The sequence below is a fragment of the Heliangelus exortis genome, chromosome 1 (assembly GCF_036169615.1).
Source record: "Heliangelus exortis chromosome 1, bHelExo1.hap1, whole genome shotgun sequence".
NCBI lineage: Eukaryota > Metazoa > Chordata > Aves > Apodiformes > Trochilidae > Heliangelus > Heliangelus exortis.
In genome coordinates this window covers 118506069-118523650 of record NC_092422.1, presented here as the reverse complement: position 1 = coordinate 118523650, position 17582 = coordinate 118506069, and the positions used below count along the sequence as shown (strand labels likewise).

At 42.7% G+C, this 17582-nt stretch overlaps 1 protein-coding gene across 2 annotated transcripts; it reads right to left on the bottom strand.

Moving 5' to 3' along the window:
* Nucleotides 1-2093: 2093 nt before the first annotated feature.
* HAO2 (hydroxyacid oxidase 2) lies at nucleotides 2094-11999 on the bottom strand. Of its 2 annotated transcripts, XM_071761382.1 has the most exons (8): nucleotides 11883-11999; nucleotides 10096-10247; nucleotides 9005-9156; nucleotides 7876-8159; nucleotides 7295-7510; nucleotides 5382-5540; nucleotides 3425-3494; nucleotides 2094-2163 (listed from the first exon to the last, which is right to left on the bottom strand). In XM_071761382.1, the coding sequence occupies exons 2-8, from the start codon at nucleotides 10224-10226 to the stop codon at nucleotides 2108-2110; spliced, it is 1068 nt and encodes a 355-aa protein (XP_071617483.1). In that variant the 5' UTR covers nucleotides 10227-10247; nucleotides 11883-11999; the 3' UTR covers nucleotides 2094-2107. The 2 variants fall into 2 exon arrangements, with proteins under 2 accessions (XP_071617483.1, XP_071617492.1); XM_071761391.1 differs by lacking the exons at nucleotides 10096-10247; nucleotides 11883-11999 and having other exon boundaries at nucleotides 7876-8208.
* Nucleotides 12000-17582: the final 5583 nt, after the last annotated feature.

Sequence of the window (17582 nt, the reverse complement as noted above, 5' to 3'; positions counted from 1 at the left end):
ATAAACCCTTGTCATTATTTTCATGATATGTCATTGCCTTTCCTTCAAAACAGATTTCAGTGTAGTATGATTCAACAGTGGTGTAAGTGAAGCTACCACAAGTCAGCTCAGCACTTCAGACAGTTTTCATTGTGATTGTTTCAGCTCCAGCAGACATTAGAACATCAGCAGTTTTCATGTGTACATAGTATTTACCCTGTCTCACTTAAGAGACCTGCTTAAACCCAAGTAGTTATATCAGTTAAACTCTTCATGGAGATTCAGCTTATTTCAAGTTACACTGGCCCAGGTCTCCACTGATTAGCACATCACATTTATATCAAAGACACATGTGCACAAAAGGGTTTTAGATATTTTAATTAGATAAATTCTGTTTACATCTTTACTTGGGAAGCATTATTTAAAGATTTAAAAGTAAGTATTGTTAAACCCCTCCTAGGCAGAATAGTTCAGAGTAAACACTCATGCTTCAGCCTATTAGCGCAGACAAAAACCACCAAGGGACATCAGGTCCAGATAATACAACATCAACAAATGTCTGTCCAGGCTGCAGGACCCTGTCTGCCCCAGCCCTGCCTCACTTACACTCCTCAGTATCTTCCTCATCCCTGGGCAGCAGCAGGATCCTTGTTGTCATCTCCAGGATGCTCTGGTATTCCCCCTAAGGGTCCAGGACATTGGGAGGCTTGGATTAGTCAGTGATACACAAAAATAATAGCCTAGATGAGGACTGACAGCTCTGTGAAGAAGAATAATGGGGAAAGGGTGACTGGTGGGAGACAGGTGATGAAAGGAGAGAGAATGAGGAAGAAAGAGGAAGACTAGATGATGTAGCTGAAGATTGTGCTCTCAGGAGTACTACAGAAAATGAACCATGCAGGTGAAAGAGAACTAGAAGAAAAAAAAGGGAAGAGGAAAGATAGGAAAAGGGAAAAGGAGAGGGGGAGGGGTAGGGAGCGGGAAAGGGAAAGGGAAAGGGAGCGGGAAAGGGAAAGGGAAAGGGAAAGAAAAAGGGCAAGGGCAAGAGAAAGGGGAAGGGGAAGGGGAAGGGGAAGGGGAAGGAAAAGGGAAAAGGGAAAAGGAAAGGGAAAGGGAAAGGGAAAGGGAAAGGGAAAGGGAAAGGGAAAGGGAAAGGGAAAGGGAAAGGGAAAGGGAAAGGGAAAGGGAAAGGGAAAGGGAAGTCTGAGTTGTTATTAAGGATCCATCCACCACCAGGTGATGGAAGGCTCAGGCAAGGCTGTGCTTCCTCATCCAAGACCAATGCCTCAGGAAAAAACTTGAATATTGAAGGAAGGAGTACATATTCTGTTAACTTGGAGGGTAAGGGTTTATGTTGCTCTGTGCTGGCTGCAGGCACCCCAGTGCCTCTGCAGCATCTCCTGAGAGCAAAGGGCACGTGCTACTTGGGTGGCCACATTCACCTGTGGACAGAGACCAGGGCACTGGGAGAGTTACTTACACAATGCCATGAATTCACACTGTGCTCAGAGAATGTGTGGGTTGTGACTGCTGCTCAGATAAGTTCACAGTGCAAATGAAGTGGGCAGCAGAGGAAGAGGGGCTCTTCCTGGGGAGCACATGGTGTTGCTCTGGTTACTAGTGATCTCACTTGTCTGCATTTAGAAGCAGTTCACAAGACACTCTCCACCACCAGAAAGGGTGGCTGGGGTCTGTCAGCTGGTGCATCTTTGTTTCTGTATCTGCTGTGAATACATTCAGGAAAGCCCAGGCTGTGGAAGGTATCAGCCCCAACACTTACTGCCTGGGGCAGGAGAGTTTTGTAGCTTGAGCAGTGATCAGTAGAACCAGCAAGAAACAAGGGAGATATTTTTCCATGGGTGACTGCCATTGTAACAGAAACTGGGAGTAAGGCCTAACACAAGTAATATCAGGGAATACCAGTTTAAAGTAAATGTATTTAAGCAAGTAACAATTACCCAAAGTGTTAAAGAACTCATCAGTCTCAGTAAAAGCAGAGAATGGCCTTTGCTGGCATGGAGCCTTTCTTAATCTCCTCAGGAGGTCTGTACCTCCTTCTTCTTTCTTCAGTCTGGTTTGGGACCTCAGAGTGAGCTGGCTTTCTTGGGTAGTCATTGCAGGAGGATGTTCACAGCTTTGAGAACTGAACTAGGTGTGGGCCAATCTCTGAGACATTGGCACAGCCTGAAATAAATAGAGAAATGAAACATGTTGGTGAGAGAGGAAGGTCTGTGGACAAAACTTGGAAGGCTCTTTCTGAGTCATGGTCTAGTCTTGTCTGAGCCATGTGGGGACAGGTTGTTACTTCAACAGCTCAGTCACACGAGCTCTCCTCCTCAAAAGCACCTTCAGCCTTGAGGTTGCTTGCTACACAAGAGTTAGACATGTGGAAAAAAAAAGATCTTTATAGCAAACTGAGCAGGGAGTCCTCTGATCCAGCCAGAAGTGAGAGGTAGATGGAAAAGACAGAGGGTTTGCTGGGTGTCAAGCGACCAGAGGTGGAGATTTGCATTGCAGTTTCACATGGTCAAACCTCGGTGGAATTTCATAGGCCTGACAAAAAGGTCCCAACCTCCTACTCATGCCACGTTCAGTGCCCTTTTGCATGTAAAGAAGTGTGAGACCCTTCTGGAAAAAAACAAAGCAAAACAAATCAAAACTTGTAGGAATCTTTACTGGTTGAAAAAGTAACCCAAAAAATGCCAGGCTACTAAGAAATGCCCAACAGGATTTCAGTTCCAGTCTCCCAGTCAGCATTGCTATCCACTTGAGTTAATGGTTGCTAGAACATGAAAAACTTTAAAACATGATTTAAAGTGTGATAAGACCTTTTGCTGATGTCTGAATATTTTTGCACTGCATGGGTGTCTTGTGCTTCTTCAAGTGTGAAACAAGTTTGTACTGGGCTGTACAAATTTGCTGTTCAATGAAAGAGCCAAACATGGGCAGCTGCAGGTTGGAGCAGAAGTGAGAAACACAGAACAAGGAAAACAACAGCAAAAGCTTGAAGGAAACATGGAGGCTTTTGAAGCATAAGTGATGCAGAAATTCGAACCTATGCCAAAACACTGCATTATCTAATACAAGGAGATCTAATTACATTATCTAATACAAGCATTTTATCCCGGTAAATTTTTAATTAAATACTGGGAAACACATGTAATTCCCAGAAGAGCAGAACTTCCAAGTTTTGCTCAGCTCTGCTTAGGAGTTTTGCATCTGTTTAAGTGGGTCAGAAAGCTGCTTTAAACTAATTCCTCCTTACATACTTCATTGCTATAGCACCTGAAATGTGAAGTGGTTTCACAGGAAGCACAGATCACCTTAAGTACAGCAATTAGAACCAGCAGAGCTCACATGGACCCCCTTTTTGTGACCCACCCATTAGGCTTCAGGTTTTAGATGGTTTGCATCACCTCTGTATCACTGGTTACACAACACTTACCAGCTAAGGCCATCGACAAACGAAATTCATCCTGCAAAATCCTTAAAACATCTTGTAGACCTTCTTCACCCTGCTCCAACAAAGAAAGAGGTCAGAGTAAAAGGAGCACTGGCACAGAGCAATGCTGCAGAATGCTTGCACCATGAGAGCTGGGACAGTCCCTTAAGTGTGTGCCAGTTCCAGTCTCTCTCACAGATGAATGATTAAAATTATATAATGGATGTGCTCAGATCATTGCAGATTAATTTAGATGCTTTTCCTTTTGTGATACATCTGAACAAGGAAAGAAAACAAAGCTATTTTTCACTTCTGACATTTTCTAGCTGATTTTTAAATCATTATTTTATTTTTATTAGCTTTCCGTTAACCTTCACAAGTGGGTTTGTTTTAAAATGTCAAGCCTTACAGAGCTGACAGTATTTCATGAGGTAATGTGAGTTTTACATACAGTACAGCTTTGAGAGCTTGATTTTACTCAGATACTGTGCTGAATCTTTAAAAATACTAGACTCTGTGTTTTCCTCCAAAACTCAATATCCAAAGAAATGTACTTAAAATGTTGGTCTCACTGTAAAATCTTGGAAGACTTTTTCTTTTTCTCTTTTTTTTTTTTTTTTTTTTAATTATTTCTTGCAATGAAGAGTGCATGGGGTGCAGACAATGTCAGTGCTCATTCACACCCTTTCTCTCTTGTATGCTGGGACAATGCCCCTGAGATACATCTTTAGGGGTGCTCCGTGGAATATAGTACAAGGGTCTGTAAAGGCTTATAACTTGAGAAGGGTAGGTATAAGGTTAGATATTAAGAAAAAAAATCTTTCCTGTCATAGTGGTGAGGATGCTGGCACAGGTTGCCCAGGGAAGTTGTGGCTGCCCCCTCCCTGGAGGTGTTCAAGGCCAGGTTGGATGGGGCCTTGAGCAACCTGGTCTGGTGGGAGGTGTCCCTGCCCATGCAGGGAGGTTGAAACTAAATGATCTTTAAGGTTTCTTCAAACCCAAACCATTCTATGGTTTTGCAATTCTGTACCAAAGCATAGTTGAGCTCACAAAGTCCCATCTCCTTTCTTGTATTGTGGAAACAAACACCCTTTTCATGACAGGAACGTTTTCTTTGGAAAAAAAAAAAAAATATCAGTGCTCTCAACTCTTCCAGGTTTGTCACAAGATTCAGGTGATTTTTTTGCTTAAGTCTATTTGCTGGAATCCAGAGCAATCACACCACTGGACAGGAGCTCATTTAAGAGTCATGAAAATATTTCTAGACCATATAAAAAGTATTCTACAGAAAAGTTTGAAAACGCCGATCCAGAGGCTAGAAAGCAAAGATTTAGCAAAGGGAGCAATTGGTTTAATAAAATTCTAATTTTATTGTGTTAACCTGCATCAGAGGCCTAATGGCAGCTCTGGATCATAGAAATATGCTAGTAGTTAAGCAACAGCAAAGCCAGAACTGAGATGGCATGCTCAGGCACCTACAGGTTAGGGTTTGGCTCAGTCTCACCCTAAATTTTTCAGGCACCAGTGGGATATAATTCTACTTGCATTCCTGAAGAATTCATAATACCATTATGAAACTGCTATATAAAAACCATATATTGTTTCCAAGTAGGATGACAGCACATAGAATTGTCAGACTCATCTTTCTGGCAAATAAGCCTATCTCCAACTTTCAAAAACAGTATTATTTATAATGCCAAACGAACACCAAGAAATCAGGCCCCACAAAAAAAAAGTCACCAGCATCAAAATAGTACTTGACATAATAAAATTCCGTGGTATTTTTAAATCACAGAAAACGTCTGGTTTTCATTCAATTTTGGGTGTTTCCACTTGAAACTCAACAAAACAAAAACGGATAAGATTCTTCACTGGTGAGAACTGTCTGTGTGACTTCTAAATAACAATAGTGTTGGAGAGTATGAGAAGTAAACACACAAAATCAAAGCTCTCTACTCACCTTGTAAGCCAGACCCCACAAAGCTGGTCTTCCAATAAAGACACATTTTGCTCCCAGTGCCAGGGCTTTCAGTACGTCACTTCCTTTTCGTATTCCACCATCTAAATAAACTTCAACTTTGCCTTGTACTGCCTCCACAATCTCAACCAGAGCATCAATCTGCAGAGAAGCAGACATTGTCACCCTGAGCTCAGCTCTTGATTCCAAGAGAAAGAGAAGATACTTCCAAACAACACACAGGCAGGTAGTGTTTTAGCAACATGCCTTCTCAAAACAAAATGTGACAATGCATCACAAATTGCACTAAAAGATGCAGGATAAATTGCAACCCCCTGTTCTGTTTGCCAGACAGTTAATTCCCTTTTCCAGCGCTTTGCTTATATTGATATTCTTTGCTAGCACTTCTGATAATGAAATAGTGAGGTTTTCACTTGCTTTCTGAAAGATTTAAAAAAAAAAGTTCAATGGAACTTATTTTCTTTTGAGACAATGATGAACGAACAGATGTTTGTAAAAAAGGCTGATGTCAGACCTCTCCTTTCTACTGTACGGATTGCCTAAACTTACATTTCAACCTAATCCTGGTCACCACCTGTCAAAAGCCTCCTCATACCCTCGAAAGGATTTCTTTTACTATGTAGTACAGACAGATTTTCATTTGCTCCAGACTATGTAGCCTGGTTTCCTGAAGTCTTTTCTGTGAAGCACAGCACAGTGCCCAGGCTGCTAGTGCAGGGCAGTACCAGGCAGTGATGCTGGCTCTGCTCCCAAAGGCAGTATATGGCCAGTGGCATGATGTTGCTCTTGACCTAAATATCTGTCCTTTACAGAAAACCCAAAGGTCTCTTTTCTGTGGTTTCCTATAGTCTTTTGCCCTCTTTTAAACGTGGGGGGTTTTTTTAAGTAGAGCAACTATAACCAAGATTACTAGGCAGATTTTTCCAAATGATCATAATTTTTTTTTCAGAATTTGAGACTTAAAAATCTAAGGATGATATTTTCTTTAAAAAGACTAGAGACATTAGCTTCTGCTGCCAGGTTTGGTACCAGAGATGTAGCAGAGCTGAACTAGATACTTACTGGTTCGTCTGTGTCCATAAAGAAACCCTTGAGGTAGAAGAGCAGCTTAATGTGGATGCAATTTCCATTATTTTGGCCTTAGCATTTAGATTAGTATTTTTTTAATTCACTATTGTCAGCATAGACATAGAATAGAATTCCCTGGTGCCTATTTTTATTTTACAGAGGAAAACGGAGAAAATAAATTCCATAAGATACTGTACAATACAGAACTGTAAAATAAAAACAACTGGAAAAACTGACAGAAGACAAATGAAACCAGTGAGATGCACATATGTCCAAACAACCCACGATTTCTTTGTACAAATCAAATTACAGGGGATTTTTTTCTCCAGATAAATTATTCTTTTTCTGGCTCATGAAAGTCAATAAATTCCCATTTAGACTTGAGACTGTAAATACGCAAGCAGACCTCTCACTAAATCTAGCTGCATTGTTTGTGTGTGTTTTGGCAGATGTGAACAATGAGAATACATTACGCTCTCGTTTGTACATTTTTGGTTCCAGAGCTTTGTTTTATTTTTGCTGCAGTGCGCAAAGAAAACGTGTGCAGTGCACCCAGCTAATGAAGAAGACATAGGCAAAAAACTTCTATTAACTCAGTCCAGTAGTTTGTCTGCAGATACGTGGTTTCAGTGCTGCCTGTAGAACCCACCCAAGAAACAGAGAAAATACTTCAGTGGGTCACCTATGCCCAGGCAGTTTAAAGCTAAAGTGCCTCTGCTCACATCCACAGCCATGCAATGAACACTCAAGTCCAACAGAAGCTCATGTACAAAGACTACAAATGTGCATACAATGAACTCTCATTTGACATCCATTTTCTCACTTACAGTGGCAAGTCCTCCGTCCAGTTGCCTTCCACCGTGATTGGACACAATAATTCCCTGGACTCCATGTCTCACTGCCAGCTCTGCATCTTCCTTTGTCAAGATGCCTTTGATGATGATGGGCAGCTGGGTCAGGCTTCGCAGCCAGTAGATATCATTCCAGGTGACAGAGGCATCCAAGCTTTTGGGTGGCAGCCCGTACTCAGAAGAGTCACCTCCCTATAGCCATGGGACAGAAGGAAACCTCATCTGAGCTGTCACAGTACAGAGGCCCCGTGAAGTCTGCCCTAGAACATATTAATTAAACTTGGTAACAGGCATGTTAATCGGCTCCGGAAAGCACGTGTCTCTGGAGAAGGATAATTACAATTAGTACGGAGATCAGGGTCTGTAAGGAAGCTGGACTGGGATTTTGAAGCCAGAACCCAGCCTGGCAGAAGGTCAAGCCAGGGCTCTGCAGAACCACAAGGGCAGAAGATACACCCTGGGTACAAGCAGATGCCAAATCAGCAGTTACCCAGTGGTTTTGTCTCATGTGGTACACGCCAGCCCAGCGAATGAAAGGACAGGCTCATTCTACAAACCTCAAAGGCTCCTTCCAAGTTCTTCAGTTTCATGTGGGGAGGAAGGCGGAAACCATTGCGGATATCATCGCGTCTTCTGCCCGTGTAGGGCAGATCCGCGGTGAGGACAAGGGCCTGGAAACCCGAGGCCTCCGCCCTTTGGACCAAATTCTTGGAAACCTCCCTGTTGCGGTGGACGTAGAGCTGGAACCAGCGGAGGCCTCCGGGAGCAGCCGCAGAGATCTCCTCCAGCGTGCAGGTGGAGTACGTGCTGGCAATGTAACAAGTGTTCATTGCTTTGGCAGCTTCAGGGGGGATTGGAAAATAGTCAGGATCAAGGTCATTTGAACAGTCCTGCCAGACACCAGGTACAAAAGATTTTTATATACAGGTTGCAAAGAACCCCTGAACTCCTCTTTTACCTATATCCTGCCAAACTCAGTGCTCTACCACTTGGCAAATACATCCCCAGGGTTAAAATATGTCTGTATTTACCAGGCACTGTTGGATCATGGTTACAAAAGCAGGAAAGGGAAAGGTAATTTACCAAGTGATGCTTTCATTTCACATTTCTTTCAAGAGCAGGAACATTATGGCTGACACAGTCATAAAACATGACACAGTTCCTCACAGGAATTGCTGTCAGTGTACTCAGTGCACACAAAAACACATACAGGACAAAGGTATTTCCAGGGCTCAGATCTCCAAAGCCACCATGGGATTTGGGCAGAGTGGTCATGCTTTTCTCTGAGGGAGACACTGTTCTTACTCATAACCAAGAATTTACAGGCTGAGTCTATCCAACACTTTTATGTTCCATCCAGACTCTACAGAACTGAGGACCTGTGTGGTTCTTGGTGTACCTCAGAAATGTGTCCATATTCTCTCTCTTAAGTTTGTAGATGACTCCACAGAGCTAATCTCATATTAGTGGTTGCTGGAGAAATAGAACAATGTCTCTACAGCTTCCCACACACTCTGTGTCACCAGGCCCAAGTGGGTCATCCAAAAAAAGGGATGTCAGAAAGTGGGTAAGGAGTTTGCCCCTCAAGACTGAAGATTTTTCTCAGTCACACAGAGACTCATCCTAACAGCTTCTTGAGGCTCTCCCATAAACCCCTTTTTGCTACTTGGCAGCAAAGCAGAATACCTCTGGCTGTGCTTTTTTCTCCATCAGGCCATGCTAGCTGGTGGAAGCCTGTAGGGGCGATTCCTACAGGAAAGCTGATTTCAGTCCCAAGGATCTTAGTCCTAATGTCCATCATGGATACGTCCCGCAGCATACGTGGCCGGAAATGAATTCTGTAAGGCAAACAACCCCTTCAGGACAGTAAATTTTCAGTGGCTTTTCTGAAATTTCATGGACTCTAGGTCTTCATTTACCTACTGCAATGCAGGAATCTGAGCCAAGAAAGAAAACAGCATATAACAAAGGCTCTTTGTCCTTTCTGTTCACTTTCAGAGGTCACCCAGCAGTTCAGCCCCTTCCACTTTTCAGTAATCCCATAGTCCTGCTTACTGGCAACAGCACATCATTTCTGCGTTTCCCACTACAGCTCACTGTCTCTACTTCTCCCACAGTCCATCCCACAGATTCCTTCTACTTGCAGCCCATTCCCAGTCTTGTGGTTGCTGCCTTCCACACCACCATTCCATATATCCTCACTGTACATTGTGCCTGCCCTCACTGTCTGCAAGATGTTCCTCAAATCCTACATGTAGGCTTCCTGCTCTTCACCACATGCTCCCTATTGCATCTCATTCTATTATAGCTGCTCATCCCTTTTTATGTCATGTCATGTCATGTCATGTCATGTCATGTCATGTCATGTCATGTCATGTTATGTCATGTCATGTCATCTCATCTCATCTCATCTCATCTCAGACCATACCATACCATGCCATACTATACCATACCATACCATACCATACCATACCATACCATACCATACCATACCATACCATACCTTACCTTACCATACCTTACCATACTATACCATGCCCTGCTATTTGCCTCTTCCCTCAGCATCTCTTATTCTTCATACAATCTGTATCATATTCAGGCTAGCATCAGAACATACAGCATATATCACTCAGGAAAGTGCATTTTTTTTTGCCTGGGGACCAACCACCTTGAAGGGCAAGGTGTAAGGAATTTTTGCTTGTGAAGCCCAAAGGTTTGGACAAAAAAGTAGTTTAAAAGCTTCCAGTACAACACCCCTCATTTCCTCTTCGTGTTACCTTTTATATGCCAGGATGTTTTCATCTCGAGTGCTACAATCGTCCGCTCCAGCAGCAAAAAAATCCCAAGCAATCTTGGGTAAATACTTTTTAGCATATGCTTCAAAGTCTGAAAGACACACCATAGCCATTGCTGAAAGGCTGTGGGAACCCTGAAGAAAAGAACAACATGGAATGGAAATTAGATTAGAAAAGGCCATTCTGTCTTCCAGGGGCTCTGATGTCACTTAATGATAACCTTGGACTTCTCTGTCTTCTAGAAGAGTTGCTGAGAGGTTGTCTCAGTCTATCTTGCCACTCGTCCTCTCCCCTAGTGTAAGGAAAACTTGCAGTTGCACAGGAAAGAGTAGGAAGAAGCATGTATTTCTGTGCTCTATTGTATCTTCAACAGAAGCCTGGAGAGGACATTTTAGGTCCTCTGCTATTTTAAGACACAGCAGTTGAGTAACTCTGTCATAATTTCCACCTTCAAATTAGCTGGGTTATTTATTACACTAATTCTCCTCAAAGGCTGTCCCAGAACATCATTTGCTGGATCGTCCCTTAGGACAGCTCCCCAACTGAACAATTAATTATGGAGTGCAGTGACTTAATTCAAGCTCAGAGAATCTGGAAGCAAGTAAATACAGAGTCTGCATCTAACCTGCTCCAGCATGAACACATTGTAAAGCTATGTCCAGTTTGAGTGCAAGTCACTGTTAAGGCCAGCACTGTGGAAGAACAAGTATTTTCTACAGTTCTTCATTTTTCTTTTGTAGCAAGTATCTTCTCAGTGTTCACACTACATACTGCAGCACCGAGACATGCTAAAAAAGAAGCATACAAAATTTGGATAGACTCTGAAAAAAACACTTTACAAAAAGCAAATTCTACAACATGAATCATGATTCTAAGAGCTACTCTCAGTCTTTCAGGGAACAGGAGTGACTTTGTGTGATCCAGATGTCTAATCGCACCAACACAAATGCTGTCAAGCAACTGAGTGCACTTACATGCTTTTCAACTGGTCAGGACTAAAAACTATACAAAGTGATGTTTTAGCAAACCATGCCCATGTGTGAGGAAACACGTACAACACAAACAAAATCAGTTTGCTACATGGTTTGTTGTAATTACTTCCACAGATCTGATTAAAATAGGCACTTTTGCAAGGTACATGAAAACATGAAGTTTTAAAACAGCTGTGGTTAGGTCGAATTTTTGTAAAAATGTACAGGAAGAAGTAAATATCCTAGTTTCCAGGATTAGCTTCCCACAGCAGATTAGCAGAGATTGCAAGCTTCACCGAAACCAGTCCCATGTGTCCAGTGTTGTACACTTCTGGCACAGAAAAACACAGAGGTTATGTACATGGATCCAACCTGTCAAACTGCAGGCATGGATGTGTCTCACTGACTGAGGTGCCTGTGTATGCACTTGGAAATCAGGACTCATAACTCTCTGCTAGGAAAGAGGCCAAGATTGGAACATGAAGAAGAAATATGATTCCTTCAGCATTGTTTTATCTCCTCTGACAGGCATTAGGTAGCACATGGTAAAAATATCCCAAGCCCTCTCTATATGCCTTCAAGACATCAAGCACTGCTAATAGCACAAGTGTTCATATATCACAGATTGTGATATACCACAAACCACGTATCACTTCTGCTTTTACAGCTGTTAGAAAGGTCAAAGCTGGTGAGTACAAAAAGATAAACCAAGTCCTCTCATGGCAGAATAAATGGGAACTTAAAACAACCCATGCCCAGCCCTATTCTCTCCCACTTCAGACCTCAATTCAGACTTACTCTGTGTTTAGCAGAAAGTGAGATCCTTTCTTTCAAGTTGTCCTGCAAACAGGATGTAGAGGAGGTCTTTTCACTGAGTAGCTGCTGTCTTTTTCTGCAGTCAATAAGCAATGACCAGAGATTAAAGCTCAACCCTGCAGTAAACTTTGTACTGTTTGTATAATGTTAACTTTGTTCTGCTGTCAGGTGATCAACATTTCTTTCCAAAACCATGCATCCCCAGCAGCAGGATTTCCTGGGACACAGCCCTGGAGCTGTGCTCTTCTGCAGTGGCTGAAGGCTGTGCATTCCTTTAGGAAAGCTTTTCAGGGGTTTGTTTTGATTGAATCTCTAAACTGTTGCTAACTTGCTGTTGAATGTGCTGCAAATCCCACCACAATGGTGATTCACAGACAGTGTGATTTGCTACAGCCCACAGCTACAGAGCCTTGAATCTTTACCTGAATCTTTACCACATATGGGGGATGTTTTTCCTTCCTACCATGCATGAACAAGAAAAGTACCTTTTATCTCCTGCTATTTTTAAAAGGCTATGAGTGCTCTCACGATCTGGCTTCTCTCTGACTGAACTTCTAGGTTCCCCTCCTTTGGCTCCCCAACCATTCATCTCCCAGGAGAACTATGGGTTCTCTCCCTTTCTTTGTGGTTCCCTCTGTTTTCCCTGCTAAGTATTACAAACTGAGACTGAGGTGCCAACAGATTTATGATTCTGACTCAAATTTGTGAGATATGAAAAGTAAACACTCATCTTTCAGTTTTTTTAAGCCTTTAGGGTTCATGCGTTACATTTTTAAATTAAAGCAAGAGAGCTTGAAACTTTTACTTTTACTAACGAAAAATTAAGATATTTTTCTCATAAACACATGATACCTGGTGTAGAGGGTGTACCAGAAACTTGTGAAAACATTCCCAAAGTTTTACCAATATTGTTGCCCTCTCAGCCCATGCAACCCAGCTGGGGCAGTAGGTGAGACCAAGGATCAGGGAAGAGCCTGAAACTGAAAAGAGATGCTGGTGTCCAAGAGGCTGGTCTGATCCAGGACTGCAGATCTGACATTCCTGACAGGAGAAACCCAAAGTCAGTGACACCATCCTTGCAGCTGTACTGAACACCTGTTCTTCCATCAACTGTATTCATGAGATGCTGCCCACACTCTGCCAGGCATGATAATCTATATCATCGTCTTTTGAAGCCTTCAGAGTTCAGCATCCTCCAACTTCACAGTGAAGCTAATCTGGCTATGAATACAAGGATCACAGAGGAGACAAGGTGTGCACACTTAGCTAGAGTCCCCAAGAGCTTCTTGGCTGGCTTTCCTGCCTAGGACGAGCCGTGCAGCAGAGAACCTCTAGGTCACTTCTCAAGAGCAAAGTGGATCTCTTTATGAAACAGAGTGCATCCCTGGAAGGAAAATCCTGTACTCGTTCTCCCTCCACTAGATGTCAGCTTTGGGTCAGATATATCAATTTATGTTGGTAATAATAACTACAAATAAAAAACCCAGTCCTTGATGGCCTGCTGGGCTTTGTGGCCTTAAAGTTGATATGATCACAAGAGTGCCTGCTAATATGTTTGGAAATCTTCACTCCTTGTGTTTTATTCTTAATAGTTTCTGGTACATAGCACACCAATAACTGTAGCTATTTGGTCTGGCCTGATCTTTGTTTCAGCATTCAAGTTATCTGCAGGGTCCTCTGTCACATTTCTCATCATGCTGATCCCCTGCTTCAGGGATGCATATGACAGATAACTTACCGAACCACCAAGGTTTTGGTTTCATGGTTATTAAAATTCTACAAGAATTAAAAATAGACTGTGACTACTGTATTTTAGATCAGGACAGAGGAAATATCTCTGCTTTTGTGTTGTGGCTTTTAGGAGACTGTACTTTGCATCTTTTCCTTTAGCAATGGACTCAATTTAAAGTAGCGATGACTTCTTGTCCCTAAATAGTATTTTCTCTGATAGTAATTAGACTATTGACTTAGCTGTGAAGTTCTAAACTTCCAAGGAAATTTATTGCAGCCCCTGCTATATAATTGGAAAAAAGTGGAGAAGTTTTAAAGTTTTGGACCTCTTCCACTGGAGTACAATAAAAGACTTGAGAACTCTATCTAAAAACTTTGCCGGAAATCTTTCTGCTTTTTTTTGAGAAGTGAAGAAAATAAAATAGGCAATACTCAAACATCTGGTCCAGCCTTGCAGGTAGCATGTCAGGCAGTCAACAGCCAAAGCTTCATTTTTTCACAGATCTGCACAGCTGTGATTTTGCAGTTGCTTACTTTTCAATACTAACATAGCCAAAGGCTCGTGAGCCCAAATACAAAGCTACAGTGTATATCTGTGCTTCAGTTCCCATTACAGTCACGATGTTCATGGCTCTAGTTGGTTATATTTGTTTGCTTTTCACAGATGGCAAATTGCTGTGGGTCAAGCTGACATCTATCTCACTGATGCATCCAGTACTGGTGAGCTTAGTCTGGGACTTTACAACACTTCGGTGAAGAATCCAGTGAACTTTGAGCAATATAAAAAAACCCAGATCACAACAACTTGTGCACAGTCATCACTGGTTTTCCTTATCAGATATCCTTCTTGGGCATATGCCCCATGTTTGGAAGAAAAACTCTTTCCTTTCACATTAGTCATGCAATAAATTTTCCCAAAATTATGTATTTAAATAGCCATCCCTCTATTATAGGTGGAAATTATAACAAATGCTTCTATTTAACATGGCCTAACACTTTCAATTATAAAATCCAGTTTTCAGTTGCTTTTAATTTTGTCATGTTTTAATAATTCTAGGCTGAAATCCTCAGTCTCTGTGCTAAGCTGAGTTGTTTTGGGAAAGTTTCACAGAAAACCAGTCAACAACTTCCAAGAATTAAGTTAGTGAAAAGTATGGTGGCTGGCTCATGCTAAAAATTACTTACAGTAATTTCACTGCAGTTCAGTCCTTCATGACGGGGCTTGAAATTAGTGGGGACCTGTCTCTGGGGGCATCAGCCTGTACTTGCTGTCCACATGAAAATCTAGCCAGATCTGACCTAGCTGTAAATCACTGCTCTGTGCTTGCACATGCTTAGCAGAGCTCGTCTGAAATCCAGATGTTATCTTTACTGAAGACTTGCCTAGTGCAGAACATGCTTCTGTCCATGGCCAAAGAAACTCAGAAAGCCCCAAACACAAGCAGATGGCTATCCCCCATCCTCCTATCCTTCATGCTTTCTTTACTTGGATTTGGCCTTAAACCCTGGAGGGGAGAAAGACTAGAAAAATAATGGCTTAAAAGAGGAGTTGCCGGGCAGCACCCAGAGACAGGCAGGGTGGGATGCACAGAGGGAACAACGTCAGAGACAGAGAAAATGAGAGCAAAACAGGACAGGGGCATGACAGGGTGGCAGAACTTTAAGGGGACAGAAGAATCAACAGAAGAGGACAAATCCAGGGAAGAGGCAGAATGGGACAACCTGTGACACACAGGGCAGAAAGAGTTCTAGGACACTACCAAATATTTGGCTGTTCTTTCTGTAACCACCTCTGCCTCCAACACCCAGAAGAGAGCTTGATTTATTCTTAGTATTAGTCTGCAAAATGGCAAACAGCTATAAAGCCCTTTGGGAAAACGTGTCTCATCTTCCCGCAGTGCTGGATTCTCAAAAAGGAAAAGTGTTTCCCACTAGCAGATGACTCTGCTAGCTCATGTGGCAGGGCTCTGTGATGTATTTTTGGAGGTCCAACCATATAAAGTCTCACGTCTCCTGTGTGCTGTCACATGTGGTGAGACATCACTTCTGAGCCTTTCCTTCTGGCTTACCTTACATGCCAATACATCACCTGACCGTGAGTCCTCCCATAAGGCAGCTGCCTCTCACTTTGGCATCTGTATCAGCATGAGAGAAAGGGTCTGAAGCAGATGATGTGTAACTAGCATGCACCAGGGAGCACCAAGGAAAGATCTGCTAAAACAGTGACAAGGCACAGTGAAACTACAGGATGTGGAAGCGGATTGGGTCTGGAAAGAAACACCAAGGCTGGTAATCTGCACCCAGTTAATTGCTAGCAACACTGGTGGCACAGCCTCCCAACTTCCCATCTTTGAGAATTTAGAAATGTCCTTCCCACCACACTGGTCCTAACCTCTGTGCTCTACAGATTACTTTGTCACTACTGACAGCACTTGTTTAGAACCATTCTTCTTTGTCTGGGCTCTGTGCCTATGTCTCTTCCACATCACATGTGTCTCAGCCTGCCAGGATGTGGCAGCTCATAAGTGGAGCACAATGTATCCTGCCATCGATCAGTCTGAATCTTTAGATTCTCTCAGTAACCTGAATTTTTGTGGTATCCTTCCTTTCGACTCATCCTAACCCCTTTTTCTTCATTCTCCCTTTCTCCACGGAAAGAAACAGGAGAAATTAGGAGCATGGTTCTGGGTCCTGCTGCGTAAGTTTGTTCCTGTGCATCTCTGTAAGTGAGGAAGGTCCAGACTGTTTTGTGGCACTGAAGAGAGACATTCCACCCCTTTCACCAGGTTACCTCTCTTCATATAGATACTGGAGCCAAAGATTCTGACAGATGCTTTCACCGGTGATGCTGAAATCAAGCAAAAAGGGCATTTGAATGGGAGGAAAGATCACATCAGGGTTTGATGTAGGAGTCTCACCATCAGTTGAGATGTCCTGGGCTGCAGGTGGCAAGGAAGGGGTGTAAAAGAAGGGTCATGGACTGAGAGAGAGAGAGTACAAAGGGCAGTTCCAGAGCTATTTAATTCTTACTGGGAAATGCTGAAGGAGAGAAGACCTTGCTGCTCTTTTCTCATCGTGAAAATATACAGCACTGCTCATCTTAGACATGTACCTAACACTACTGTCAAGCAAATAAATGCACAAGTATGTACAACCTGCTGTATGTATTCAAAATAGGAGTAAGGGTGTGAAGTGAGTAAGAAAAGAGTTAGGGAAGAAAGGCTGCAGATGCTGTGTTTCCCAGAACACACTTTGGTCCTCATTTGCTGCCAAGTCTGCCTCCAAATACACTCGCACAAGGTGGAGCAGCAATGGAGCTCAGGTATGACTTGGGTTTGGGTCTTGCCTTTGACTTCCATGGGCCCCCTTGAAGCCAGAGAGTCAGAGGCAGCTGGATATGACATTAATCATGATATACTCTTACGAAGAGTTGGCTACAGATTACTTTGTCCATAACCTTGTCTGACCTAATAGGCTAGCTAGGCTTGTGTAAATATCCAATCTGTCTCTTCTGTCATTTTTTAAAGTACCATGGTATTGGCAGTGAAAAAGGTCTCTCACTCAGATCCACAGAACACAGTAAAAACAGAAACAAGAGGTATCTGAGAGCTACGCCTGCCTGAGCAAAGAGCATCCTGGTCTTGATGTCCCAATACTGTTTTATAAGCTGGGCAAGGTTCTGGAAACTGTCATCTGCACTGGGAGTGATGCTGCTACCTGATCACCATTTGAGAATCAATGAGGACAAGGTCTTTACCTGCCACTGCATAAAGGCCATAGATGAATACAAAATTAGGGCTGAGAAAAGGTCAGAGAGACCATCTATTCTGCTTCTCTTCCTGAAATCAGAATCAGCTATACCTATGTCCTTCTCTGCTCATGGAGATTACACATGCATAAGAAGACAAGTTTCACTGATTTCAAGCCCTCAATACAAGGACAATTTACAGG

Bases quoted from the DNA above. Each gene is read 5' to 3' on its own strand.
- HAO2 (XM_071761382.1), bottom strand. From the start codon at position 10,226: ATGGCTATGGTGTGTCTTTCAGACTTTGAAGCATATGCTAAAAAGTAT. The intron at 8,160-9,004 runs GTATTCTGCTTT...TCCCCCCTGAAG, and splicing joins AGAAAAAAGCACAGCCAGAG to CTGCCAAAGCAATGAACACT. The intron at 5,541-7,294 runs GTAAGTGAGAAA...GCTTCTCTGCAG, and splicing joins TGGACGGAGGACTTGCCACT to ATTGATGCTCTGGTTGAGAT.